Genomic DNA, 27,274 nt, shown 5'->3' on the forward strand with positions numbered 1-27,274 from the left:
TGCTTCAAGAGGATGGCCTGTCACCTTATCCAACTTGATGTTCCGCTCACACTGAACAGATCTAAAGTATTGACATCCTGCGCCTTTTCTGTCCAAATCTGTTGTGGGAGAGAGAAAGAGACACCAACACAGGAAAGGCTCGAAACCAGTTAATTAACTTCTTTTTTATATATCATACATAAGACCGCTTGAATATAATACAAAGGGCATCATCATATACACAGCAGAGTCTTGACTAGATCATAGGATCCGTGGACACAGGTACTTCGCCTTTTACCATGCTGTTCATCTTTACAGTGCAGGCCAGACGTCCTGTAACCAAACTGTGCAGTCAATCATTCAAAACCGGACCAGGGGACAAAGCATATCGGAAAAGAAAAATAAAATCCAAAGAGTAGCTTTTTTTTTTTCTTTCTTTAAATGAAAATAATGAAGAATTTGACATTTCTTTATACTGTATGGCCAAAGAAGGTGACAAAGCACAGACTATACAGTCTAGATGGTCGTGTGCACCAAATAAGTGTACGATGATCGGACGTAAAAATGGCCCCACATTTGAAGCTTGCACTAAGTTTTTTTTTTTTATAAACAACAACAACAGAAAAGAAAAAGGCTAACAGGTTCATTGAGAAACATGCACACGCAATACCCTGTCTGAAGTACTTTTAAGGTACGGAGGTCTAGTGTTTCCTGTTTCAAAACTTGACACTTGAACATTGTACAGCCGTTTTGTCAAATTGCCTGGAAGCAATGTTTCCCCATAAACTAAAATCACAGAATTCCTTCCACTGAATAGCACCCACACTGACAATAATGCAATCAAAATACCAGCAGGAGAAATGGGGTGAGTTCTTAACTTCCTTTATTAAAAATATATATATAATATATATAAATAGGTACATAAATTCTATTTTTACTATTAAAATCTTGTGTGTATGTGTGGGTGTGTGTGTGTGTGTGTGTGTGTGTGTGTGCCTGTGTGTGTGTGTGTGCGTGCGTGGGTGTATGTGTGCGTGGGAAGGAAGGCGGGGGTTGAAACCTTAATACTTGAAGAGTCGATCAGAGTATAGCTTTCTCCTTAAGATTTTGCTCAGTATGGTTCAGAAATCCCTCAAGCTGTCTTTTTTTTTTTGTTACTTTTTAAAATTGTAATATTGTAGTATGAAGCACAAAACTATTATTACAGTACTTTTTAAATTTCTCAACTATGAAAAATGACCCTACTACTCACAAAAACTATGGTGAATTGTTGATACATTTCCCATGAAATGGCAGCCAAACTGAGTCGTGTTTGTGGGTGGGCACACCATGCAAGATTTGCCCCCAGTGGTAAGTAGGTGTGGCTTCAAGCAAGTCTGTGGCACCATTCACAAACTTGACTAATGATCAAACTACTTTTTTTGTGAGCGTAACATAACAATCTGTTACAGGGAGGGAGCAGGGGAGGTTTTAAATTCGGTTATAAAATTTGACGTCCCTAAACTTCCCGGATAGACTATCTCTGAGGTGAAAGGTCCGAGTGGAACCACCCATATTTACACTTCCATAGTTCTTTCCGTCAGAAATCAGCTATAAGAAATATTGTGTTCAGACGCTTTTACTCAGCTTTGTGGTTTAAATTCCAATCTTTATAAACAGGCTTAATACCATAATAGCATTTTACAATGTGTAACAATTTTAAGCTGGAAGTTGAGTTGCCAAATGCAACGAAAATTTAGGACACTGCCTCTTCCAGCTAAAATGTTGCAAACGATCAATTACTTTGAAAGTGCAGGGGATTTAAAGACTGGGCTGTTTCAAATTGCTCTTGTTTTAGCTGTAGGCCTCCAGCATGCATCATCACTGGTCTTTCTCAGAATAAAAGGGCTTTCATCACCTTAGAATGGGGCGTTTTTGTGCATGTAGCCATTCAAGCTTAAAGTCTTTTTAAACTGTCTGGATTCTAAGACTTGAGCTAAAAGTTTATTTGAAGCTTCAGCAATACTGACTGAACGATGTACCTAAAAATTCAGCAGTTCCCAGTGAAAGAAGTGATTGTAAAATGGCTTGGTAATACCACAGCATTTCATTTACAGCGTAGTTCTTCTTGCCTGGAACAGTCAACCATCTGAATGGAACCTGCAGAGTAACAGCCAGTTCCTATGCCTTAAAAACAGTATCCTACAAACAGACCCTTTTCTCCATTTTTTAGGGGGGGGGGGGGCAAAATGATTCAACCATATTACATCCAGGATACAGCTAACAGTAAATGTATGGAGTTTGACAGTTTGGGCTTCTGCTAAAGCAAGTGATACAGCCATTTTATACTGACATTTGGAAGGGTGAAGGGGAAAATAACACCATTTCCATAAACCTTGTGTCAAAGTGCAGAACTGCTACATTATTGGTTACAGACATCTATGTGCTATAAAAGAACAGCTTTGGTACAATAAATTACCCAAAGGGGAAAAAAACAATTTTGTTGTAGGATTCACAGCATAATTGTGAGGGATAAAAGCAGTCACATAAAAACTCTGCGTTTTTAATGTTCAAAATGAACACAGGACCTCTGTGCTGATGCTCTGATGGGGGGAAACTACATGCTGAAGGGAAGTAAGCAAAGAGAAATAAGCATGTTAGTAGCAGGACAGAGCACAGTCACAGACTCCGTCTATCGCGCTCTACTTCTGTGACCTTCCGGGTATTTAAGCCGCCATGTTTAGGACACGCGTGTGAACTTACCAGACCCCCGCGATCGCAGGGTCCACAAAAAAAAGTGAGAAATCTTTAAAGAAAGGCCTCTTAAATCACCACTCTCAAATACCTCTTTTTCCCCCCCGGTCGTTTCCTTCTCTCTTAAAAGAATTAAGGGCAGTGTAAAGATCAAAAATAGAATAGAGGAAAGCTTCTTTCTTTCTTTTTTGAACAATTATTCAAATAATAAATGTCCAGTTTGTTTTCTCCATTCGGAATCCAATACTCGTAAGGCCGAAGGGTTATCTGAACAGACAGCCGCTGCCTGACGTCCCTAGAGCGGGCCCCCAGCAGACCAGTCGGGTGTTCTTCAGTGCATCTCCTCGGTCCGGGGCCCAAAAAGTCCCAGCATGCCCGCCGTCCGGAGAGCGCCCCGCGTCCCGCTCTCCTTGGAGGGGGTCCGGCTCCGCCCCCAACGCACCCCCGACTCCGCCTCCCCCTGCAAAGAGCGACGCCCAAAAACCGCCGTGGTGCCCCGGGCGTTTCTGGCGGAAACAGACCCGCGCGAATCGACCGCGCGCCGCCGCCGTGAATGCGATGCGAACTTAACCGGTTGAACTGCGAGGACGTAAACAGCATTTTTAATGATGATTCGATAACAAATTGGCAGAACAGCTTCCGGCAATCGCTGTCTAACCCACAGGTAGTACTGACACAGAGCTCTCGCCGCTAATAAGATGGGTCCCGTTCCGGCACGGGATAACCGACGACGTGTGAGATGGGATGATGGATGCTGCAGTCCTTTTTTTTCCCCGATGTACTCACTGAGCAGGTCTACTTACCCTGCTCGTAACCGACACAATGAGGGAGGAACAGAACGAAGGCGGATAAAGGAAAAAAAGGGCTCTGTACTTTTTAGTAGCGGCTCAGTGATCCCTCCCTTCTGAAGTAAGCAGCATTTTGATCTCTACGCACGTCTCTTTGAAAAACACCACCTTGAAAAATACACACGAGGGAGGGGGGGCGGGAGGGGGTGTTGGGTCGGGTGGGGAAAAAAAAACAAAAAAACAACAAACCCATTGTCAGTTTAGTCACGAGCTGGCCACCGAGCTGGGCTGCACGCAGACGCCAGTCATGGGAGACTCCTCCCTGTCCATGCCCTGCCTCATGCTCAGGTGGGCCTCGGTGATGTAGTGGGCCGGCCCCTGGTGCGCCTGGTGCCCCGCCATGCCCGTCTCCTGGCGGGGGTTGGTGAAGGCCCCCAGCCCCATGCCCAGGCCCCCGTTCTGGCCCAGGTCCAGGGCGCTGGCGCCCATGGGACGGCTCTGGTAGGCCTGGTTGCCCTGGTTCCCGGTGGAAGAGGAGGACGTGGAGGATGAGGAGGCGGAGGAAGACAGGGAGGTCATGGACAGGTGTCCGTGCGCCACCTCCATGGAGTCCTGGGTGGAGGCGCTGCTCGTGGGGGAGTTGTAGAGGCGGGGGCGGGGCCGGGCGGCGGGGGCGGGCCCGTGCTGCAGGTGGTGGTGCAGGTGGTGCGGGTGGTGGTGGGGGTGTAGGGCCTTGGGCTGCTGCGGAGGCACGTGGAAGGTGGTCTCCTGCACCGGGTGCGTCTCCACGGTGACCGGCTCCGAGCCCACGCCGCCCGCCCACACTCCGGGCGGAGGGTACGGCTGTCTCACCTGCAGGTCCCCCGAGACAGAACAGCCGGTTAAGACAGCCTGGCTCCCTCCCCAATACACAGAGACTTTACTCAATGCCCCCTCCCATCCCAACATCATAAAACATTGTAAAACAATGTCACCAGACATAGCCTCCTCAATAACTAAACTAAAACATAAATGGATGAAGAGGTCTAGTTGTTGTTTGACCAAAATGGAATGGGGAAAAAACTTATGATCTAAGTGACTTTGACCATGGTTTGTTGGTGCTAGACGTGGTGGTTCCAGCACTCCAGAAGCTGGGCGGGGCTCACCTGCGGGCAGAGGTTGTCACAGTCGATGGCTGGCACCGCCGCGCTGAAGCGCCCCCCGCTGTGTCGGTGCTGATGCGTGGGGTCGGACCGCGCCCGACCGCCCGTGCTCATGCCAGAAGAACCTCCTGCAAGAACACGGTCGACAGCTCATTTACCCAGAGTTACCCGGCAGCAAGTTCAACCCAAGAGCTCAACCCACTGCCATAAACATCACCTCCAATTTACAAAGTGAGAATTTTCACCAATTACCAGATGGGGTAGGAATAAAAATAACGTAACGTAACTGACTGTATCAGCGCTTAAGATATTTGCCTGGGAAAAAACCACAACTGCACAGTAGGCTAGGCTTAAGTAGTTGTGTGCACTTGCATTCTCATTGTAAGCTGTTCTGGATATGAGCATCTGTCAAACAGCAGCAATGCAACGTAACAGGATGTAGGGCAACGCAATTTTGTGCAACAAACAGTGTCACAATGTTGCATAACATAATGCAGGGTTACATAATGTAGCGTAACGTAATGTAACCTAATGGAACGTAGCGCAATGGATCGTAGCGTAATGGAACGCAATGGAACGTAACGTAATTGGACATAATGTAATGGAACGTAACAAAATGGAACGTAATGAAATGGAACGTAACGAAACGGAACGTAACAATGGAACGTACCGTAATGGAACGCAACGTAATGGAACGTAACGTAATGGGACATAACATAAAGCACGTGATGAAAGCTGGAGAAGCCAGGCAGAGGCAGCAGTGAATCCTCTCAGTGCTTTAATGAGCCCCGCGGCGGGCCGTACCTGAGCTGGAGGACGTGCTGGACGTGGTTCCTGAAGACTGCGACTGCTCCAGCGCGGGGCTGGTGGACACGCTGCTGCTCGTGTTGGTCCCCTCGTCGGCCGTCTTCTTGAAGAAGCTGTGCTGCAGGGCGTAGTAGGGCTGGATGCGGCTCTTGGGGTCGTAGTCCAGCATTCTTAAGATGAGGTCCTTGAATTTCAAGTAGTCTGCTACGGCGTGGCCCGACTCCCCGGCCCGACGCCCGCCCGGGCCCCCGGCTTCCACCCCCAGCACGGTGTGGAGCTTTCGGGAGGCCGGCGGTTTATACTGCGACAGAGTCACAGGCACAGTCAGACCCCACAGTGCCCACGGTACTGAACCGCCCAACACTGAATGAACCCCTCGCAGGCCCGCTATATAGCAGGAGCATTGGTTTAGACCAGGGGTGTCAAAGTCCAGTGTCGGAGGGCCGCAGTGCCTGCTGCTATTTGTGCTTTTGTTTCAATCAGCAGGCAATTAAGACCTTCAGAGCAAGACGCGTGGACTCCAGCCACTCAATGAGTTCCAAAACAATGTTTCGGTCATTGCATCAAAAAGCAGCATACATTGCAGCCCTCCAGGACTGGAGCTTGACACCCTTGATTGAGACCCTGCATCATGCACTTACAAAGTTCTTACAAAGACCTGTAAAAACTGTAAAACTATTCCCGCGGAAGAGAGAGCTCCTGAATGACTGAGCGTCTCTCCTCGTACAGAGGCTGCCCCCGGCCCCTCGCCCACAATAGAGCCCCTTCTCACACTTACCCTTTTGCCATCTTTGGTCTTCTTAACACCCCAAGTGCCATCTGACAATCTCTCAAAGAACTTCCTGGCTTTGGGCGCCAGGTCCATTATGTGATTGGGAGGGATACCAAGAACTTCAACTATTTTATTCATTTGATCCACCTGAGAACAAATACAAATAACCACATTAAGGAAAACATCTCATTGGACAAGTTCCCAAAGTTAAACCATGTATTACACAGGACCCCGGAGGGGACGGGGGGCGGTGGGTAGGTCAATAGTCTGTGAACTTATTACTGTGATAAATATTACTGTCCTAGGTCCAGGAATAATATAATTATATAATTATGTTTCTGGACCAGGAAATTTCACCTGCTGGTCTTGGTCCTCAAGATACAATATTTCTTCAAAATTATAGAGAAGCGTGATAATTTGTGCAATTCCAGCCACACAGTAGTGAACGCAAAGACAGACAGGTAGATAAATGTAAATGTCTCCACTATGTCAGTACCAGAAATATCCATGCGCAATAAAACAGCGCCCTCTACTGTGCAGCTTCCACAGTATACCTTTTTATAAACAAAATTATGAAGCTGCCTTATGGAGCCATTTCAACAACAACATTCTGCGCAGTCATCACTTCAAAGGAGTCGTCATCTCTTGGATTCTCACTTCTTTTCAGTAGCCATCTTTAAAAAAAAATCTTACACCTATTTCACTCATGTTCTCAGTAAAAAAATAATAATAAATGAAAAAGAAATTAGGATACATTCACAAAATTTTGCCCAGTTTGTCATGTCGTTGAGGTACCCGAGACTGACCATTGATGAAAGCTGATTACTGATATGTGCAATAAGGGATATGTCCTGAACAGCATTTCCCATTTGCCTGTAGCCAGGCGAAATGCGTTCTCTGTGGAGGGGGTGAAAGTATGGGTTATCCTTCAGGAACATTGTGTGCGGAGCCGAGATCACACCACACACCAGTGTGGACATCTGCTGCGCACACCACACCAGAATCGCTCTGCCACATTTTCACAGAGCGGCGCTCTCGCATTTCGCAAAAATGAAGCTCGCCTTCTCTTACTGGACAACGTGAATACAGTCCAGAATTTGGCAACAGTTCAACACAGACCACTTACACTTGTTTGATGATAATAAATATTAGGGCGGTTATTTGAAATGTAATAATGTAGTGTATCATTATGTACCGTAACAATGTAGTGTAAGGTAGGGGCGGCCTGTAGCGTAGTGGTTAAGGCACATGACTGGGACCCACAAGGTCGGTGGTTCAATCCCCGGTGTAGTCGCAATAAGATGCACATAGCTGTTGGGCCCTTGAGCAACCCTTAACCCTGCACTGCTCCAGGGGAGGATCGTCTCCTGCTTAGTCTAAAAATCAACTGTAAGTCCTTTTGGATAAAATGACATGTAGCATAACAAAGTGGCTCTACCTCGTTGGCTCCGCTGAAGAGAGGCTCTCCAGTGTGCATCTCCACCAGGATGCAGCCCAGGGACCACATGTCTATGGCCAGGTCGTAAGGCATCCCCAGCAGCACTTCAGGCGAGCGGTAGAACCGGCTCTGGATGTACTGGTATATCTGAAAAACAGGAAAATGCCGATATTACACGCCAAGCTTTTGCCATGTCCGCGTCGTCCTTTGGGGCTCGAGTGTTAAGAGAACATGTCTGGATGTTATCCTCAAAGTCCTCAGAGTAACTACAGCCAACTACAGGGGGTTTCCACCCTAATGTCTGACATCGGTTCCTGTGCGCCTGGGTTTCTGTAACACAAACTCCGAAGTGCTTCAGCTGCTCAGGAGGATATGCCCTTTTCACCAGGGTGGGAACTGGCACCAGCCACCCATCCAGTGTTGGTCAATTTCACCTACATTGCCAGCCACTTTGGCAGGTAACCACCCATCACTCCTATTATACTGTAAATACCTTGTCTGGTAAAACAGTGAAATTGGCTGGACAATTTTGGGATGCACCAGCCACTGTGGCGCATGGACAAAGTTAGTTTCCTGCCATTGCTTTCTGCTGATCCCCTTCCTCACAGTGCTTTTGTCCTGCGCTTGTGAAGGCCCTGTCCTGGGGTAAGGGCTAGGGTATGGTTAGGGTTCGGGTATGGATGGGGTTGTGGATAGTGTATGATTTGGGTAAAGGTATGGTTGGGGTTAGGGTATGGTTAGGGTTAGGTGATGATTTGGGTATGGTTGGAGTTGTGGATAGGGTATGGTTGGGATTAGGGCATGGTTGGGGTTGTAGATGTTTATAGTTTATAGTAGGTTTGTGACTGACGAGGCGGGGGGCAGTGGTTTAGAGTAAGATTAGGGTACAGAGTTAGGGTCAGTTTTGTGCCTATAGAAGCAAGTGGCAGTGGTTTAGAGTAAGATTAGGGTACAGAGTTAGGGTCAGTTTTGTGCCTATAGAAGCAAGTGGCAGTGGTTTAGAGTAAGATTAGGGTACAGAGTTAGGGTCAGTTTTGTGCCTATAGAAGCAAGTGGCAGTGGTTTAGAGTAAGATTAGGGTACAGAGTTAGGGTCAGTTTTGTGCCTAAAGAAGCGAGTGGCAGCGGGGTAGGGCGCACCCTCTGGCCCAGCTGGCAGGAGCTGCCGAAGTCGACGATCTTGATGGCGCTGCGCTTGGGGTTGCACAGCAGGATGTTCTCGGGCTTGAGGTCGCAGTGGATGATGCTGAGCTCGGGCGTGGCCAGGAACAGCAGCGCCGTGCACATCTGCTGGGCGAACTTGCGCGTCAGGTTGAGCGAGACGCCGCGGAAGTTGGTGTTCCTCAGCAGGTCGTACAGGTTGTACGACAGCATCTCGAACACCAGGCAGAGGTGGTTCCGGAACATGAAGTGACGCTTCAGGTGAACTAGGTTGAAGAGAGACAGGGGGAAAAAAAAGAAAAGAAAAAGATGTTAAATTAGAGACAAACCAGTTTTTTGCTCTTAAAAAGGTGACATTTTAAATTTTTTAAAGATTGTCTACTCTACCAGCCACTTGAGCAGATAAAAACCGGTCTTGCATTATTCTGAACATTTATTTGTCTGGTAAAACAGTGAAATTGGCGGGTAAAACTTGGGACACCCCGTGTCACTGCGGCATCACACAGCCATGCAGGGAGCGCTGCGGACAAGAGTGTAAAGCCCTCCAATGCACCGGCCTATGAGCCAGGGCCAACCATCACAGCACAGACCACACAGTGCTACAGAGCACTTTGGTGGGCTGAGGCAATGCAGTGTAGAGTAGGCTTTCCTCAATTATAAGTCAGCGTTCTATAACTCAGCGTTCTATAACTCTGTTCAAATACTAGTAATGGTCGCTACTTCAGCATTACAAAGTTCAGTTCAGAATATTCTAATCACATATTAGTGATCGTCCACCCTGAGCCGAGTGCCAACACTGGGCATGACAAATCATAGCCAACCAGCCACATAGCCCAGGCCGGACCCTGCGGTGTCTAGACTGAGAGTCGAACCTGCTCTCACTGAGAGCTTCTGTTACCGTGTATTATTAGGGGGCTCAGTGCAGGGCCTGGCTTTCTTTGACACATAAGGAGCTAATTCGCCGTGCTTTTGTCATGATAAACGGCGTGAGCTGGAAGACTGAGCGGAGTTCATCATTACCGATGTAGTATTTCATCTCCGTGTCATGTTTGTTCATGAGCTCGAGGAGCCGCACTTCAATCTGTGCTTGATTGAGAAAAGCCTTCTTGTTCTTGATGATCTTAATTGCCACCCACTCCTGCTCCATTCGGTCATATGCTTTAACAACCTAGGGGCAGACAGAGAAATCGCAGCGAGTCAGACACATGCACACAGAGTCCCAGAACAACTTCAGACTCCATGGTGGTTGGGCACGAGAACATTTTTTATTTTTGACAAATTCACCACACAACTGTTCCCAAATGATCAGAAATACAGCTGTGCAGTGTCTGAAGACCTGAATGATGACTGTAATATTGTATTGTAATATACAAATATGATTACGCTATAACTGACTAACTTTCAGCATCTACAATATTATTAATATCACAACTGCAAGATAAAAAATGGTTGGAATATTATCATTATTTCCATTACACTTAGCTGGTACCAACTGGCCCAAGCTAGACTATGAATATTTCTATTTTACGTTGAACGAACAAACAAATTATCAGTACCACAATGCTCCTGTCACGCTAAAAACACAGACTCCTATTGGCTGTCGCACCTGGCCAAATGACCCTTTGCCTATTAGGGAATCGATTTCATATCGGTCCATCCACTTCTCCCCATTCTTGACGATGTAGTCGTAGTTGTCGTCGTCATAGCCATCGTTGTAGACCTTCCTCTCCTTCTTGTGACTGGAGTCCTCTCCCTGGGCCTGTTGGTGCCTCCGCTTCTTTTTTGCATAGTATACCTGCGAGGAGCGCGAGGGAGGCAGGGCGGAGGATTAAAACAGGGACAGCTGGCGGGAGAGAGGGGTCCCGAGGCCGCGGCCCGAGTCTCACCTCATTGATGTGTTTGTAGGTTTTGATCAGGTCGATAGAGAGCTTCCTCAGAGGAGCCGTCGCTGGGTCACGAAAGCACTGGGGCACGAGCCTCTGCAACATGACAATATCAGGGATCCCCTGGAACGCAAACGCGTGACCTCCCGTTAAACCTCGCCCCTTAACACACACACACACACACACATTACACAGGCATATAAACAAAACCGTTTGTTTTCTAAATAACCAGCAGCATTTGTTGTGAAAGGTACCACCACTGTTACTTTGGAACGTTTTTGTCAAAAATAACAGCAGTGTGGCTTTGTTTGGGTTCGGTTTCTTGTTCAGACATAACAAAGGAGTCTTGGCCGCCTTTCACACCACAGAACTGAAGGTCAGCGGTGTCATGCAAGCTCAGACATGGATTACATACACTTTCACCATGTATTAAAGTGATCAATTACTTTAACAAATGGATGCTACATTCACTGCATGCTGGCAATGTTCAGCTCCTCTCATGGCCCATTCTAGCTTCCCCAACAGCATGTAAGCAGAAAAATACATCTGATTTTGAAATAATATAGTAGTGGGGGATCTTGGACTGAAAATCCTTTACGTAATTAACTAGTGGGATGACAAACCAAACGCTGGGATTGATTAGGGCTTTGCCCGTTCGATTAAGTGAAACTTAGTGAAGCTACTGCTCTATCATAGCTACAAAACTCTACAAAACACATGCTACACTGATGTAATCGTAATTCTATTTTTAATAGAAAAGAGGCTTAGTGTAGACATAAAGGATTTATGCAAGAAAATCCTGCTGATCAACAAAAGTAACTTGTCATAAGGAGATTTTGAGTGGCTTTGTAGCAAAGCTTTTCCATATGTCCCTCTGTTTAAACATACACCATTTTGGTCTCGGTGTCAGCTCTTTGTAGTGGACGGGTTTTCCTGGCACGCATAACCAACATCATGCACAGAAATGGCAGTGTTTGCATTATATGCTGGGCTACATACGTAGAAATTAAATGATACACGAACGCACGACACAGACACACAGACAGACACACATACACACAGTCCGCTGGTTAGTCCACTTGCAGCACTTTCCACTTCAAAGCCAGGTTAACGGCACTTCAGTGTTTAAATTCAGAAGATTGCATCATGACCTTGAAGGTATGAAGTGCAGTTAAATAAAAGAGACTACATGGAGACTCATGAACAGACTGATGCGACACCATAACTTCACCAACAGCGCTGTGGCGCGTCCTCTCGTCAAGGTTTATTTCGCGGAGCAGGAGAAGCGCTTGCCGGTCCGCGGTTGTACCTGGTTGGCAGTGGTCTGCTGGGCCTGGTCGCTGTACGACAGCACGGTGACAGGCTGGTCCGTAGTCTGCTGGTGACAGTCACTGTACTGCTGGAGCGAATGAGGCATCTGTGGAGCCACCTGAAGACCAGCAGCGTGGAAAGAAAACGAGGGTGCGAGCCGGACGGACGAAGGTTTGCATGCTGAAATCTCTCCTCCTGGAACAGAGGAGCAGAGGCGGCGTGTGAGATCAAAACCGCACGTTCTTACTGTCAGAGGGCCGAGCCAGTCGACGGTGAGACTCACGCGGGACGGACCTGGTGTTGGACCCGCTATTGCAGCCGACTATGTTAGGCCGCACTGGCCCTTGGTTTGTGAGAAGTGTGCGAACCGCTGACAAATTCAGCAAGATATACGTACTCCTTCAATTCACCCGTAATCCAAGAAAGACTAATATAAATTAATGAATGATAATGAGACAAACTATAGCTAGAGAGACACAAGTGGCAACAAGCAGACATGTTACCCCAAACTCCTCAAAAAGAGTTTTCTAGAAGGCTGCTTGTCACACACACAAGCAGGCATAAACAACCTTGATTAGAGGCTGACGCACATCTAAAGAAGCACAGAATCATATTACCAAAATGGGCAGCAAAAATAAGATAACGTCTAAAATGTTTACTATCTTATTGCACGTCAGAAGCCTTGCTCTCAATCTCTCCAGAGCGGGTTCTGCTCCTTAAGGGTCTAAAGTGGGCGACTGCACGGGCCGGCCTGCCACCCCACCAGCACTACACTGGCTCTCTGCAGTGACAGGGGGGAGAGGAGGGGGGCAGGAGGGAAAAATAAAAGTGCTGCGTCACAGTACAGAGTTCACCTCTGATGTTGCTCTGACACTGCAGAATGCAGCCCTCTCCGGATACAGGAGAGAGGGAGAGCGAAAGAGGGAGGGAGGGGGGGAGAGGGAGGGAACAAGAGAGGGCTGAGAGGGAGGGAGAGAGAGGGGGGGGGGGACGGGTGAGAGAGAGACTGAGGGAAAGCATTCACTCACAGTGCATCACCTTCACACAGTACGCCGTTCCTTCTACCAAACAGTAAGCATTACTGTAATCAAGTAATTTATTGAGGCTCAACTACACGAGACAAGGATACCACCGGGTCATTTTCACTTCCAAACAGCACATAAGTTGCCGTGAAATCGAATAAAAGCTCCGAATCCCGGCTCAAATTGGCCCAGCAAGAGAGCAGAAAACATACAGGCTATATCCTTATACAGAACTTACATCTAACCCAGTGACCACTAGATACGGGCTACTGTATTGTATTTTACATGCCTTGTAGGTAAATTACCCCACTTTCCACTGAAAGGAAAGTGTAAAACACATCATCCGGTGCCTTCCTCATACATCAGTCAAAGATCTGCTCAACATATTGGGGCCAAACATACAGTTCTGTCAATTCTGTCATTTAATTTAGTTTAGACTGGCATATGATGCAAATCTCACATCACCTTATATTAATCTCTTTGCTAGGACTGTCCAATGCAAGGTTGTGGGTTCTCCTGGGCCCACAGGACAGGGTTTAGAAGGGTCGACAGGATGAACACATGAAACTGAGTTTGTCCAAGCAGCCACAGCACACAGCACCAGGGCTGCGCTGTACATTGCATAGTTACTATTGCGGTAGCTATTGCAGAACAGCAAATTGTTTTTTTAGCGCAATAAGAACTATCTCTGACAGGTGGCGGTAGATTTTGTTCCTTCTTTTTGTCTTTAGTCATACTTGATACGGTAACACAACAAACTTCAGGTAAATGCTTCCATACTTTTGGAACGTACTTTATTGCTCTTTATCCTTGTAGTCATGTATTTATCTGCCACATGGAAACAGCCCTGTTGCTATCATATCAACATTGAGGTGTGCTACTGCATGAGGTATGATTAAAAAAAAGAAAGAGACTGAAAGAAATCTAACACCACATACCGGACCATAGCTGTTACTGCACTTACAAAAAAAAATAATAATAAAAAAAAAATAACGATATACTGCGATGGCTACATTGCCCAGCCCCACACAGCACTTTCACACATTTTGTTCCGAACGGTTATATTCTTTGGTTGCCATGGTAAAGTGTCAGTCAATTAGTAAACAAAATAATTTACCACATAGGTAAATGCAAGGGCTACAGTGATAATTATAATGTCTCTCAGTACTGCCACTAGGCCTGGGTCAGCTCAGTTGAAAGATGCTACCCAGTCATAAAAGTGCAAGACAGATATTTTATGCAACAATGTTTTTCTATAGGCTTACACTTCAAATTAGGTCTATAATCTACAAGCCTATGACAAAATATGATTCAAGTTTATTTTAAAAATATTTAATTAATGTGTTAACTGTTCAAATTCACTTTTGGGGGAAAGGGGGGAAACAGTGAAGCATGAAGAAAGGTATACAGAACCTATGGTTATCACTCCGACATCACAGAAATCACAAACATAACAAACAGTCAAAATCATCTAAAACTGGAAGGCATGGCAAACAAGTAGTTACCTATTTTCATATTTAATTTTGGAGCAACGAATGCAATATATTATTTAATATAGTTAAGCATAAACAGTTACTCTGTGGAAATAACTGAGCAACAACAGCAACTTTATGGCTCGGTAAATGAAATCTCAGTTCTATTTTGAAATCTTAGTCCATCCGCAGTGAGTGGGGATTCTGCAGATCATTAGGTACTCATTTATCAACATCTCTCACCAGGCAACACAATGCAGCAGAATCACACAGAGAAACCACCATTCTGAAACCCAGCAACAGCCCCTAATTAGCATAGCCTACCACCAGGAAGATACCTTGTGATTGGGCAAGCCTATCAAAGCACAAGCCAATCACAAGACGGTATGCAAATACTCCGCTTTTGTTGCCAGGGCAAAGCTGCCATCTATTGTCCAATAGGAAAACAAGTAATAAACAAGAAAGAAACCGCTCTTTGTCACATTTCCAAGCTGCCTTTAACACATTACTCCCGGCCAGTAAAACGGCAATACAGCCCAGAACCTGCTTCCAGTTTGTCTAGGGATAGAAGTGATATTCAGCTGACCCGAGGAGGGGGGGGGGGGGGGGGGGGGGAAGGGAACGCCGACGCACACTGGAGAATAATCATCCAGGCTACATTCTGGTACATTTGCAGATCGGATCCTTTTTTTCCAAACGATATTTGTTAACTTGTTCTGTGAAACGAGATGCCGAGGATTCAAAAAGCATTTCAGAGCATTCATCATAACATGCTCCGTTATGCAACCATGAACAGCAAGTCTGTTGTCGTCAGAAAAGTTGTGCTAAAACATAAATAACAAAACAGCTGACCAATATATTAATGCATCACTATTCATAACATTTTGTCATACATTGGTTAATCCACAGAAACCACAAACAGTAAATGTTATGCATTTGAAATTAGCTGAAGACCTAGTTTAATTAAATTATGTTTTTTATTATTATGTAATCTCCCTCCAGTAGATGTTCACCTATATTTTTAGCCTAAGTGCTGGCTGGCTTCGTACATACTTAAATCTAAGGGAATGTGTTAAGACACAGCTGCAGGCTTGCTCGGCTGTTTCTGCAAAACTGAGTTTTTCTGCAAGAGCAGGGATTCCGAACCGAGGGTCCACAAAGGAGCCTGAGGGGTTTCTCGGTCAAATATAAAGGAAAAATATTTTGTTTCTTTTCCCAAATGTCATAGATTGTATATTTTAGACTTTCGGTTAAATTGTACAATTTAGTTTTGATGCCCTTGGTAATAATAGTATGCACAAATACAGTATATTACTGTACAAATGTCATGAGGAGAGTAATTAATTCACTGTAACCCACTCATCTGGCACTAAATGTCTGTTCAGATCTGCAATATATATCCTGTTTTGATGTCCAACTATGTAACGGTGTGTTAAATAGCCATGAAGTGGGTGTCATAAAAAAGTCAAAAGTTTTACAGAGGTGGGGGTCCTCTGAAAGAGGGCGGTCATTATAGGGGACTCTGAGATGAAAGGTTGGGAACTTTACGAAAGTATGCTTTCAAGGTAGGTGAAAGGGCTAAGAATTATTTCCATCTGCTTTATAGCAACCAAGGTCAGGGGTTCATTAACCAAGAATTTCCCGTCACAGATTTTTAGAAGCTTTGACGGAAAAATCCAAATACAATCCATCATTTCAACAGATAAAAAATATTGCTGCAAATGGCTTAAAACTAACTGACTGGAGTAGCCTACACCATAACAATTTGTGAGGCATGCTTTGCTGTGGTGCGGTGATTGCGATGGTCGCTCAACCACCCCGTTCAGACTATGTTTTTTTTAAAGAAGTAAACTAAGAAGATAAATAATATAATACATTCAGTAGGTGGCGGTAATGCACTATTCTTGGTTTTCAAACCACCGTTAAAATTAAAAAAGAAGATCTATTTACGTAGCTAGGTAGTCTGTGTTCGCAGTAGGCCTAGGTTGTGTAATCAATAAGCTAGCGGACAAGTCATGCCAACTTGTCAGCGCATAAAGTTCTTTCAGTAACAGAGGTGAAAAACGACCCATTGAGGAGGTCGAGGCAGATGCCAAGACGCAAAATCTTTTTGTTCATGCATTCTAAAAAAATTCATGCAATAGGTGTACTTCCGGAAAATTTGGGTCAATAATGGCTAGTTATTGCGGCTTGACAGAAATCGCACTCCTCGTTAATTCTAATGTAGCCTGTTCTTTTGGTGATCGGAGTTGCGTTTGTATTAATTACTTAACGTTAGACCAAGTACATGAAATTAAAGCTGCTTTTAAAAAAAGAAACATAGACCTATTCTGCACATTGATTTAAAGGCAACTGATCACTCCCAACACTCAGTTGACACTTTTGGATTTTTATTTTACTAACTTTAGAGCAAGGCCATGACATTAAATCAGTTTTATTTTCTTTTTTTAAATACGTTTTTGTATACACTGATTTAAAGGCAATTAATTGCAGTGAATGAAAACTTTTTTTTTTTTCTTCTCAAAAAGGTCACTGTTTAAATGAATGAAAGACTGAGTAATGAACTATACATCGTCTTATTTTGGTGAATGATAGGCCTCTGTCTACTGCATGTTTTAATTCTGTCATTCTGAGCTTTCAGCTTGCAGGCCCAGTGGTGCCAACAAGCCGCAGCCATTTGAATCGGCATGCATATAAAAACGCAACGCAAACAATAAATAGGTGAACATTAAAACAAACTTAATGACCAGTAAAAAGACAGCGACCGATTTTTTTTTTTCTTCACGTTGACGGATTATGAACGGAACCATAGCCTCAGCTAGCTAAAAACAAGTTTTTACTCAAAAACGTTTCAGTGCAAGTTTTAAAATGGCCCAGACAGTTTGTGCAGAATGTTCAATGGTTGGTGTTGAGGCAGCGACAGTCCTACGGGCTACACACAGGAGCCTCAGACCCTCGTGCAATTCCACTTGAGGGGAAAAAGAAAATTCAAAAAACATCTTCGGGTCACTTTCACCAGTTACCTTAAGACAGCCCATATTCATTGAAAATGCAGCTTGTTGTCCTCAAATGGGACAGCAATATGCCGGTTTACCTTCCCTCTTCAACCACTCAGCCCCCATCGGTTGCAACTCCTCATAATAATAATGAACGGCAACATGGCCACGATGGCCAGTATAGTGTTTCATAGCCATGGCCAGAGCAGATGCATCTGAGCCACATTCTTGGGAACGAAGAACCTGTGCAGCTTATGGGGTTGGCGTTGATACCTCTACACTAGCCATTGTTAAGTGGACAGGTTGTCAGAAACAGGTGTAAGTGTAAAAATCATCCTCCATTACACACAAAAACTGTCCAGGCCAATCAAAAACATCCAACAAATAAGGGGAGAAAAAAAAAAACAAACAAAAAAACTGCAAACTACCAATACTCCAGGCCTCAACTGTGAGACCAGTTCCAAGATTATCTATGAATACCCAAAAGGGCCCTGCCCCTTTAATACTTCATAATACCACATTTCAGCTACATTGGTGAACAGATGACACATCAGATGATGAAACTGGCACCTGTTTGCAGTCCACCTATTATGAAGAAGTTTCAACTGCATCTGGCTTTAAAAAAAAGCAGACCTGTATTTTCATTATGAATCACTATGAAAAAAATCACTAAACAGGACAGCCAAATACTAGAAAGAAAATGAAAAATGCACTGCAATGCACTGTAAAGAAAAATGCACTGCAAGCTAAGAACCCGATAAAAAGATTTATGACAATGTTATCATTCAGGAAACGGATCCAGTGGAACAAACATTTCAATTAGACAGGATCAAAAGAGGAAGAGCAGAAGCATAAATCAATAATCTGTACAGCCCAACAACTACAGAACATACACGGTTAACTTCACAAATCATGGTCTAACAAGTTTGCTTTGGTAGGCTAAACATGGCTAAAGCAGAGTTACTCACATAGATTCTCTGTATTCTTATACACAACCTCAAGAGACATAAATTCTAATTGGTGCATATGACAGTGCTAAACTTTAAGGGCAGTTAGGGCAGTCCTAGACTGACCAGAAGATCCTAATAAAACAATGGAACGGTGGGCCTTCAAGTACCTCAACCCATCCATGAAGAGTTGGAAGTATAAAAAAATAAAAAAAATCCTTCCTGTCGTAACTTCTAAAACTGGGACCATAAAAAAAAAAGAGAGAGCCATCATCATTACGACAGCATCTTTTTGGATATGTATTATTCCATGCTGAACCACTGAAATTCTTTCAAATCCATGAAACTGAAATAAATATATTTAATGTATTTAACTATGACCGCCAACTCTGAAATTTGGCCCTGCCCTGTGAGAATAGAAAGAAGTTAGTTGGAAGTGGTCCTACGCCATGCAAACACTGCAGAATGAGTTTGTTTAAAGAAAGGATTTTAAAAAGCCACTGCTTCTTCCACTCAGCTGAATAGCATCAAACTCATTGGGAGTAGTCGTTTCATTTTAGCACAAGCTAGTTAATGTATTATGCCTTACTATAAAAATTTCAAAGACTATGGCCATGTCTGAATCAGCACAGTTGTCGACTACTGAATATACAACTAGCTTCATGCAACTTGTATACTCAATAGTAAGCAAGCGCGGTGATTCGGCCTATATATTCCCAAAACACTGTTCAAAGGTACGTGGACGGGCCCCGTGGTGTGGTATGAATTCGGGACCATGCCAGCGCTGGCTGGCCTGCAGTGCAATGCACAATCGTAGCCCAAAGGAGGGAGGGGTTCAGTTGGCTGGGACGACAGCGCAGCCCATCACATACCAACAAGCCCTGCTGGTCCGGCGGTTGGGTGCCTGCAAGCCCTGCTGTTAAGCTACACCATGAGGCGTCTGCCTCAGACTCATGCCCGTGTGAGCGTGAATGACGACACCGTCACCACCACAGGCTCTGGTGGTCAGCACGCGCTTGTCAGAGCCCTCCCGAACTCGTAGAGAATGTTGCAGCAAAGGTGTCGGGGGGGGGAAAAAAAACAAAATTTGTTTGGCCATTCCACATTGGCAAAAAGCTGAAAAGGGCATTACAAAACCAAAAACAAAAAACTTACGGTTGTAGCCAAGACAACAAGAACTGAGAAAGAACAACACGGCAGGAGAAATGACTATTTAGCTCAATTTAATAAAAGCCTAATACAAACCTGTATTCACGAGAAGAACCGGAAGTGTAAGTAAACATTCCGCTTGCCTTTAAGATAAAGAAATGTTGGGTTTTTTTTTTAAATAAAAAAGAACACAAGAAAAAAACAAAAGGAGGTAGAAAATTGCAGCTAACCTGTATGCATCGTCGCCTGTTAAATCTCATATCATCCTGGGAGGAGAGTCCAGCAGCAAACCACAAGCGACTACAAGAAATAAAATTAAGTCAACACAATTACACATTTCAGAAAGCCCATCGTTAACATTTGAGGAATAAATGTCGTAACCATCCCACAAAAACAACCCAAGTCACAGGGAAAGTAGGAAAGAGTTGATATGAATTAATTGAATAGCAGAGTAAGAACAAGTGTTTTATAGGCTAGTAACACCAAGATTCCTTGAAGGACTTGTATTGGCACATGCTGGACTTCAGCATTCAGGAGTCCCTTCTGTACAGCCAGATGATCATGAAGGATCCCACAGGCCACCACTGTAATCTATACTATACAATGCTATAATTCAGTATTGCAGCAAAATAACGCGATGAAGCTATTTTCCTCTTCGAGAATAACATATGGCAATTCAGTGATAAATGTTATGCAAAAAAATAAAATAATAAAATCTAAAGGTTTATCGTTTATCTCGCAGGTAAAACCCGAATATAAAGAAAGACTTATGCCTCAATAATTCTGCCAATACAGAATAAACCTTAGTAAACACTCATCTGTTGATTTTCGATTGCCAACAGAAACTTGACGCAAAAAAAGTAAATTGCTTAGATTGTGGTTTTGGCTTTGTGAAGTTTTTGTAGTCCAAGTGGGATTTCACACTGCAGATAACTTCGGCCTTATTCAGTGACTACTCACAGCAACAGTGTCAATGCTGCCTTTCTATTAAAAACGTTATCAGAAGGAGGGTCAGACTTCAGAACAGTTTTAACTTAACTTTTTTTAATATTAAGTTGAGTTTTCTGGTACAATTTAAAGGCTTTTGTATCTGTGGCACAGTAAATGTATAACAGGACTTGAACGCAGTTTCCTGAGCATGATTACAGGCCTACTAAAAAGGGTTTAACATACCTAGGCCAACTTGCAAGTGGTTTTCGGGTGGTACTACCCCTTCCTTTACAACAGAGACTCTCACTGTTGGGTGGTCTAGTTTGTCTATTGCCAGGACAATCATTGGTGTAGATCTGTAAAGGAAAGAAGTTTAATTAAATTTTAAATCAGTACTGCCTCAATGGTCATTTGGAATGTACCCGACAAGTTGTCAGTGACAATCTGGTAGCCAATATTCAGTGACAACACGCTTTTTAACATTATGGTCCCTCAGGTGGTAAAAATAATACTTGTAAAAATAAGCTAGCTTTGATGAAGAGACTGTTCTCATGTTACATTCCATTCCTTAAACTGATGTGTCTTCCACCTAGCTGAAAAAAACAGGTATGACATTTATTGTACACTGCTTAGAATCTGTAATTTTGTGGCCTAAAACCATTTGTTCCCAATAAGCATGCATACTCTTTTGAAAACCTATTATTACCTTAATTGCATTAAAAAGAAAAGTCAAAACCAATTGGGAGGTAAAGCGGATGTCCCGCTGAATTGCATTTCCGGTATGCTGCTACATGCTATGCTAGCACATTTCATCATAGATGGCAGCAGCGACAACTTCATATAAGCAAATGAAGCATTAAATCGTTCTGCAACCACAAAAGTACAAGGCTCCAGATCATCCGAAAATTATCGACATGCAGCTTTTTATTACTTTTGTCTGATTTGCGTACCAACAGCAACAACAAAGATGACCTTATCTATCCTCAGCTGGCCGGTCTAATGGGACGTACCAACACCCATGGGTTTTTTTCCCCGCAATTGCGCTTCACATCGGTTGCAGTTTGCCATTGATAGGCTACTGATTACACAAATGTGTATTAGTAATTTTATGATGAACGATGGCTTTATAGTCTGTATTCAAATCAGCCTGGCTAATTTAGTAAACTACCTAATTAGTGACAGGTTGAATCAGTTCACTCAAACATAACTTAAAATGAAAAAAAAAGAACTTCAAGTTACGACCGCACCCGAAAACAGACAATCAGCTGTTTGTACATGATTTTATTTTCATGGCCTAAAATTAAACACTTTTTTGTATTTTAAAAGTACTTGAATCTAATGTTTGTGAGTTGCCCAAACGGGTAACACATACATTTCCCTTTACGCCTTTCAGTGCCAAGAGAGCCATATGGCACTCTCAACCTTTTCCTTTTCAACCAATCAAAACTTCTCCTATGCTTTTTTTCAGCCCCTATGAAAACCCTGCTAAATTCTCTCAACTCTCCCAACCAAAGCCAAAGCTGCTTGGGACGTGGGTAGAGCCCCTTCATATTGGGCTTGGGACTGAAAGGGTTAAAGCAATGCATCCGTGTTTTTTGGTGGCATTTTGGCCACTAGAAATAAATATTGGCTACCAGATTTATTGACATGGTCGGTTAGTGCATTTTTTAAAATCCATCTACCCCTCGTGTTGGGTCGAAGCAATACCACAGTGGACATGAAGCATTCAGCTTCCTTAACAGTCACAAAGCAAAGTTGTGATCAAAGCATTCAGGATGATTATTTACGTCCGTGTCCCATAATGGCTAAATGAACCACGTACCTATTAGAGTGCAAAAGCCTGATTACTGGAAAAGAGTCAGATAGGCATCAGGTGCTTATTCACTTACTATGTGACACCTATATGCAGGTCTTTTACTGTAACATGGGCTTTAGAGACCGAACGAATGAATACATAAAAGAATTGCAAGAACAATCCAGAGAAAAATGTCCACACCTGAGACACTGAGGTATTATGCCATCTACTGCTTAAAATAATTTACCTTCAGATTACCTTTTTTAGCAGAGTACTAGATGAAACCGATAGGTTTATGATCTACTCAGCTTAGACCACTCCTGTGGTGTTTACATTTCATGTGATTAGAAAATGAGCCATTCTCCGCCAAATATAAATACCGGTATGAGATAAACTTTAGGCTATACATCAGTTAAGGTTTACCTCCACATCATAACATTCATTCATTGATTCTTAAGTCAGTTAAAGTTTACCCTCTTCTAAACGTATGCCTACAGAACTCCATTAAATAAAACCTTAATTTCAAAATAGTAGTGTGCTGTCATTGCATGTTTATTCTGACATCATGTAATTGCAGAATAATGATGCACTTAATCACTAGTTTCACCTCCCGGTTCTACCTTCAATTTTTTATATCAGCCGAGCTCACATGTAATATGTTCTTCCTGTCCCTGCAAATCTAATTCTGACGAGGCATAATAGACCCAATGTCAAACTGCCCCATGAAAGTGGGCTGCTAACACTTTTTATACCTTAAAGTTAAAGACCCTTTTCTACTGGTCCAGATTATACTATTGTTCAAATGCTATGAATGCTATACAAAAAAAAGAAAAATAATCTTTAGGTACATTTGTGCAGATTTTTATTACATTTATTTAGATTTGAAAATGAAATGGCATCACTGACACCTATTAAGAGTTGTGCAAATGGTACCTTTAACTGTACCATCAGCTGCATTCAAGAACTGCATCATAACTGGACGGGCCATTTTACTTGGTAATTGGCATGCCGCCCCATAACTGTTCCATTTCGACTATGGACGTTTCTCAATCGACTTATTCCAGGGTTCTGGGTGAGACGGTGCTGCCAGCAGCCTTGGTGAACTGAAGACTGTCACTCATAAACGGCGCATGACAGCGGATCCCTGAATCTGCCCACACAGGAGCAGCGAGGGAGGCTGTAATCTGTGCATAGTTCCAGCGTGCTCCGCCTGAGAATCATCACCATTCGCTGCTGCTGTGCTTTCTTTCAACCGAGGAATGCTGGAGGAATTTAGGAGCAGTCTTCCCTAGAATATGGAACACGCAGTACGAGCCGCGGACAGCTTTCCCAAAGGGAAGCGAGGTCACAACTACTTCAAAATGGTCATTTCCATTTTTCTAAATGGCAACAAAATGGTTACACAACATTTTTATTAATTGTTCAGTTTGCTTGAACATATTTCGCTGAAATAGGGCTCGGCCCAGGGCTTGGATGCTCACCTGGGAAACGGCAAAATAATAGTAACAACTGACTGGTTACCACTGCTGCAGTCTAGACTAGAGTAAGTACAGCAAGTAAGATGACCTATTTGAGGCTACTTTGTAAATAAGTTTTAGCAAAAAAATGCTACAATCGTTCCACAAAACAGGTTTACATGTTGCACACACAAAATGGAAGTTCCCTTTACACTGGCTGGTGGCCAGTATGGCCTGTAACAATGTTGCAATTCCGCAGGAATAGTACAACCCATCGACTGTAGAAAAAAACATGGACCAAGTATCTGGAATGTCACCCCTTGTCTTTCCATGGAACGTTGAAAAGGGTGGCTGAAAAATCGGTCCTGGAGACAACTGCACTGGCGCTAGTGAACAAATAAGCATCGAAAATGAAGCTCAGTTTCAGCTAAACCCCAAAGTCAAACTCACACTCAGCTGGAAGTGAAACGCAACGTCACAGGCGTCAGTGCAGAAAACTACATACTGTTCAGCTGGGTTGAAATTTGCGGACTCCGAAAGCACAGAATGCAAGGAAAACGCTCATCAATGTTACATAAATGTTACATACATAAAACCACTGGCGACCGGCTCATCTGCAGAGGTGGAACCTGTGCTTTGTGGAGATGCTTTGTGGACACTCAGCCCTTTGAAATAGTTTACATGCCTTCCACAGCCTAATGGCAAACCATACAGCCCTTCTACCATGAACGGGCTGCAGTGATGCAACATTGAGAATGGTACATGAGAATAACTACTCAGGTCGCTGCACAACGGAAAGTTGAAAGAGGTCACTTTAAACCCTGGGTGATCAACAGCAGTCTACCAAAGTACCATATGGTGGGGGTCTCTGGGACACCGTTGAACCTGGGTGGGGGTCTCAGTATCTAAACTGCCTGAACCAAAAGGCTTGTGATGAAAGCACATTATTTCTTGTTGTATCCCATAATATTTCAGAGAAACAAAAAACATAATTTCCTGAGATTTATCCACTTTCCTGCAACACCTAAAAATGAATATTTTGCTCTACCCCTTGACCCTCACTCTGAAATCCTATCCACTCATGTTCACTGCCCTGCACTGGCTAGTGGTAATTTATTTTTTCAATGAAAAACTAAAAACAGAAGACAACAGAAATAATCTTAAGTCTTTCCTTCAACTGATGGTACTCCAAGGTGTCTCATGACCAAGAGTATTCTCTGCACTCTACATGCCATTAGTTAATGAAACCAAACAATGCAATATCAAGTGGTTTGTGTTAAAGTTAATCTGACAGAGACAGAACATCATGGCAAAGGTTTAGAAGTGTTAATGCTCATTTTTGAGGCACAACCCCATTCAAGGCCATGCGTGAGGTTTGAAGCACTCTATACTTTTACAGAGTTTATGATCTGTGCATCATTACACTCCAGAACCACAGGTGACGGTACACCCCATTTACCCACTATCCAAGCTGGGAGTGGGCAAAGACACAGAATGAGAAGATGATAAAACAGAGGTCAGCAGTGAGTCGCCATTTTTCTAATCAACCAATCATGCCAAAGGACTAAATTAGAAGGAGTGGTATTCATATCTTCCTGCAGTGTTCTAACATCAACCTTCAAAACCTGAAGCAGTGTCGGTCTTGGTTCATTCTTGGTGGGAAGACCTGGGGAAACTTTGCTGCTGCTGAAAGACCTATTGGCATTGATCAGTAGAGGTCAGACTAAATAAATAAAACCCAATTCTTCATGACGGTGAAGAAGGCACTGTAAATTGTACCGACATCAACCCACGATCCATACACACTGTATTTAGATTCCGGTTGGTACTTTCAGAAAGAACATTGACGTTAACCCCTGGCCAAAGTACCACAAAACTGGCTCTGGACTTATTTTGCAATCTAATCAACCAAATACAGTGGAGCTGCTACACAATCCCTTTCATTCTGGAACACACTCTGAATCCACAGGTCATCAGTGCAAACGATTTAAAAGGTTAAATAAAAGGCAAAATAAAATACAATAAAAAATAAACAATGCCGTAGAAGGCACAGCTACAATTGTCTGCATTCAGAATCCAAAAATTAAGTGAAACAAACATGAAGCACCAATTCCTTCTGAATTTTACGGTTAAACGTTTAAAACGGAGATGTACACGGTTTACCAAAAATTGATAATCAATAACCAATTCCAGCCAGCAGTATACAATAATTGGTAAAGTTTACAGTTACTTCAAAATATAAGCCAAAATGTATAGAAACCATTGGCATAAAAGTAAAATCATTACACCAGTGGACTGACATCCCATTTTATATTTACACCATTTCCGTTGGATTCCCTGCCAATAATTAGACCAGATTTATCGTGTTGCCACCACGACATGGTGTTATCACGTTACTGTATACCACACAAATATTGGACATTAAAGTACTCATCAGCAGGAGATTGGGCACATTTCATACCAATCAAGTCTGTCAGGCAGAATCCATAGGGAAGAGGTAACACGAAGTATATATTTTTATTATTATTATTATTTTGCATGCGTGGACATAGCCTACGCGGCTTTAACGACAGACTGTTGGACATCTGCGAGCACGATTTGGCAATTAGGCTATTAACTGACAATGTTTTAAATTTGAATGAAGCTATTTTAAGATGGCCCAAAATAGTTTGAAAAAATTCAGTTATTGGAGAAGAAGTTTGGAAAGTAAAAGGCAACATTAAATACCCAACAGAACAAGCTACATAAGCTAAAGGTATCAAGAGAGGCCAGACTCTGGTAGGGCTAATGCTATGATGGGAATAAACATTGTTTATAGTTTTACCAAGAGTAAACACAGTTTACTGTATCAGCATGTGCCAGAAGGTGGTGACCTAGAACTGAATACTAAATACAAGGAGGCTATCAAAGTAAATGTTAGGCCAACAGTCCTTGTAACAACTTGCCAGTGCAAACGACACCTCAACATTGAACTTTTACAAAAAGTAGAAGTGTGGCAATACTCAAGTTCTGATTTTAAAATCCAGCTAAATTGTATAGCATGTTTCCGTGGGTGAAATAGAATGATGTAGGGTGCAAATAATGCCGTCAAGCAAACAATGTGTTTGCTAGTGGTTAACTAAGCACATTAGGATGAACAAACTAGCCATCTGACCAAAAGCCTCTTTGTTGAAACTATCTAACCGTAGCCCACACTTAGCCAAATAAAAACAAAATCATCAACGTAGCTAGCAAGTTAGCAAGCTCTCTTGGTCTTGAATACCATAATTTTATCCATGTTAATCATAGCAATGACATTTAGAGATAACGTCAGAGACCAACAAGCAAATGTTAGCTGGGTGGGTTTTAAATGCTATAAGTTGACTTATCAGTTAACAGTACCATATTTTTGCACTCGACAGCTTGCTGAACTGATAATGTTACTTCACATTGGAGCTTTTCAACACCTGAAATAAAATTTAACTAACTTCCAAGTCAACTATAATATGTTCTA

The 27,274-nt window shown here is 43.3% G+C and overlaps 1 protein-coding gene across 3 annotated transcripts in view; it reads right to left on the minus strand.

Annotated features, from left to right (window-relative positions):
- Positions 1–149: 149 nt before the first annotated feature.
- The window catches only part of LOC133107835 (dual specificity tyrosine-phosphorylation-regulated kinase 1A-like), a 33,533-nt gene continuing 6,408 nt past the window's right edge, over positions 150–27,274 (minus strand). The window contains exons 2-13 of one of the 3 annotated variants that reach the window (XM_061217059.1): positions 20,773–20,885; positions 19,830–19,899; positions 12,012–12,208; positions 10,706–10,825; positions 10,426–10,614; positions 9,840–9,987; positions 8,799–9,085; positions 7,660–7,806; positions 6,228–6,368; positions 5,447–5,750; positions 4,646–4,770; positions 150–4,352 (exon numbers count right to left, since the gene is read on the minus strand). In XM_061217059.1, coding sequence (XP_061073043.1) covers positions 3,765–4,352; positions 4,646–4,770; positions 5,447–5,750; positions 6,228–6,368; positions 7,660–7,806; positions 8,799–9,085; positions 9,840–9,987; positions 10,426–10,614; positions 10,706–10,825; positions 12,012–12,208; positions 19,830–19,839 — 2,256 coding nt within the window. In that variant the 5' untranslated portion in view covers positions 19,840–19,899; positions 20,773–20,885 and the 3' untranslated portion in view covers positions 150–3,764. Of the gene's footprint in view, positions 4,353–4,645; positions 4,771–5,446; positions 5,751–6,227; positions 6,369–7,659; positions 7,807–8,798; positions 9,086–9,839; positions 9,988–10,425; positions 10,615–10,705; positions 10,826–12,011; positions 12,209–19,322; positions 19,487–19,829; positions 19,900–20,772; positions 20,886–27,274 lie in introns of those variants that run through there. The other 2 variants (XM_061217060.1, XM_061217058.1) reach the window with 2 other exon arrangements.

Source organism: Conger conger, chromosome 13 (assembly GCF_963514075.1).
Source record: "Conger conger chromosome 13, fConCon1.1, whole genome shotgun sequence".
In the NCBI taxonomy this organism is placed as follows: domain Eukaryota; kingdom Metazoa; phylum Chordata; class Actinopteri; order Anguilliformes; family Congridae; genus Conger; species Conger conger.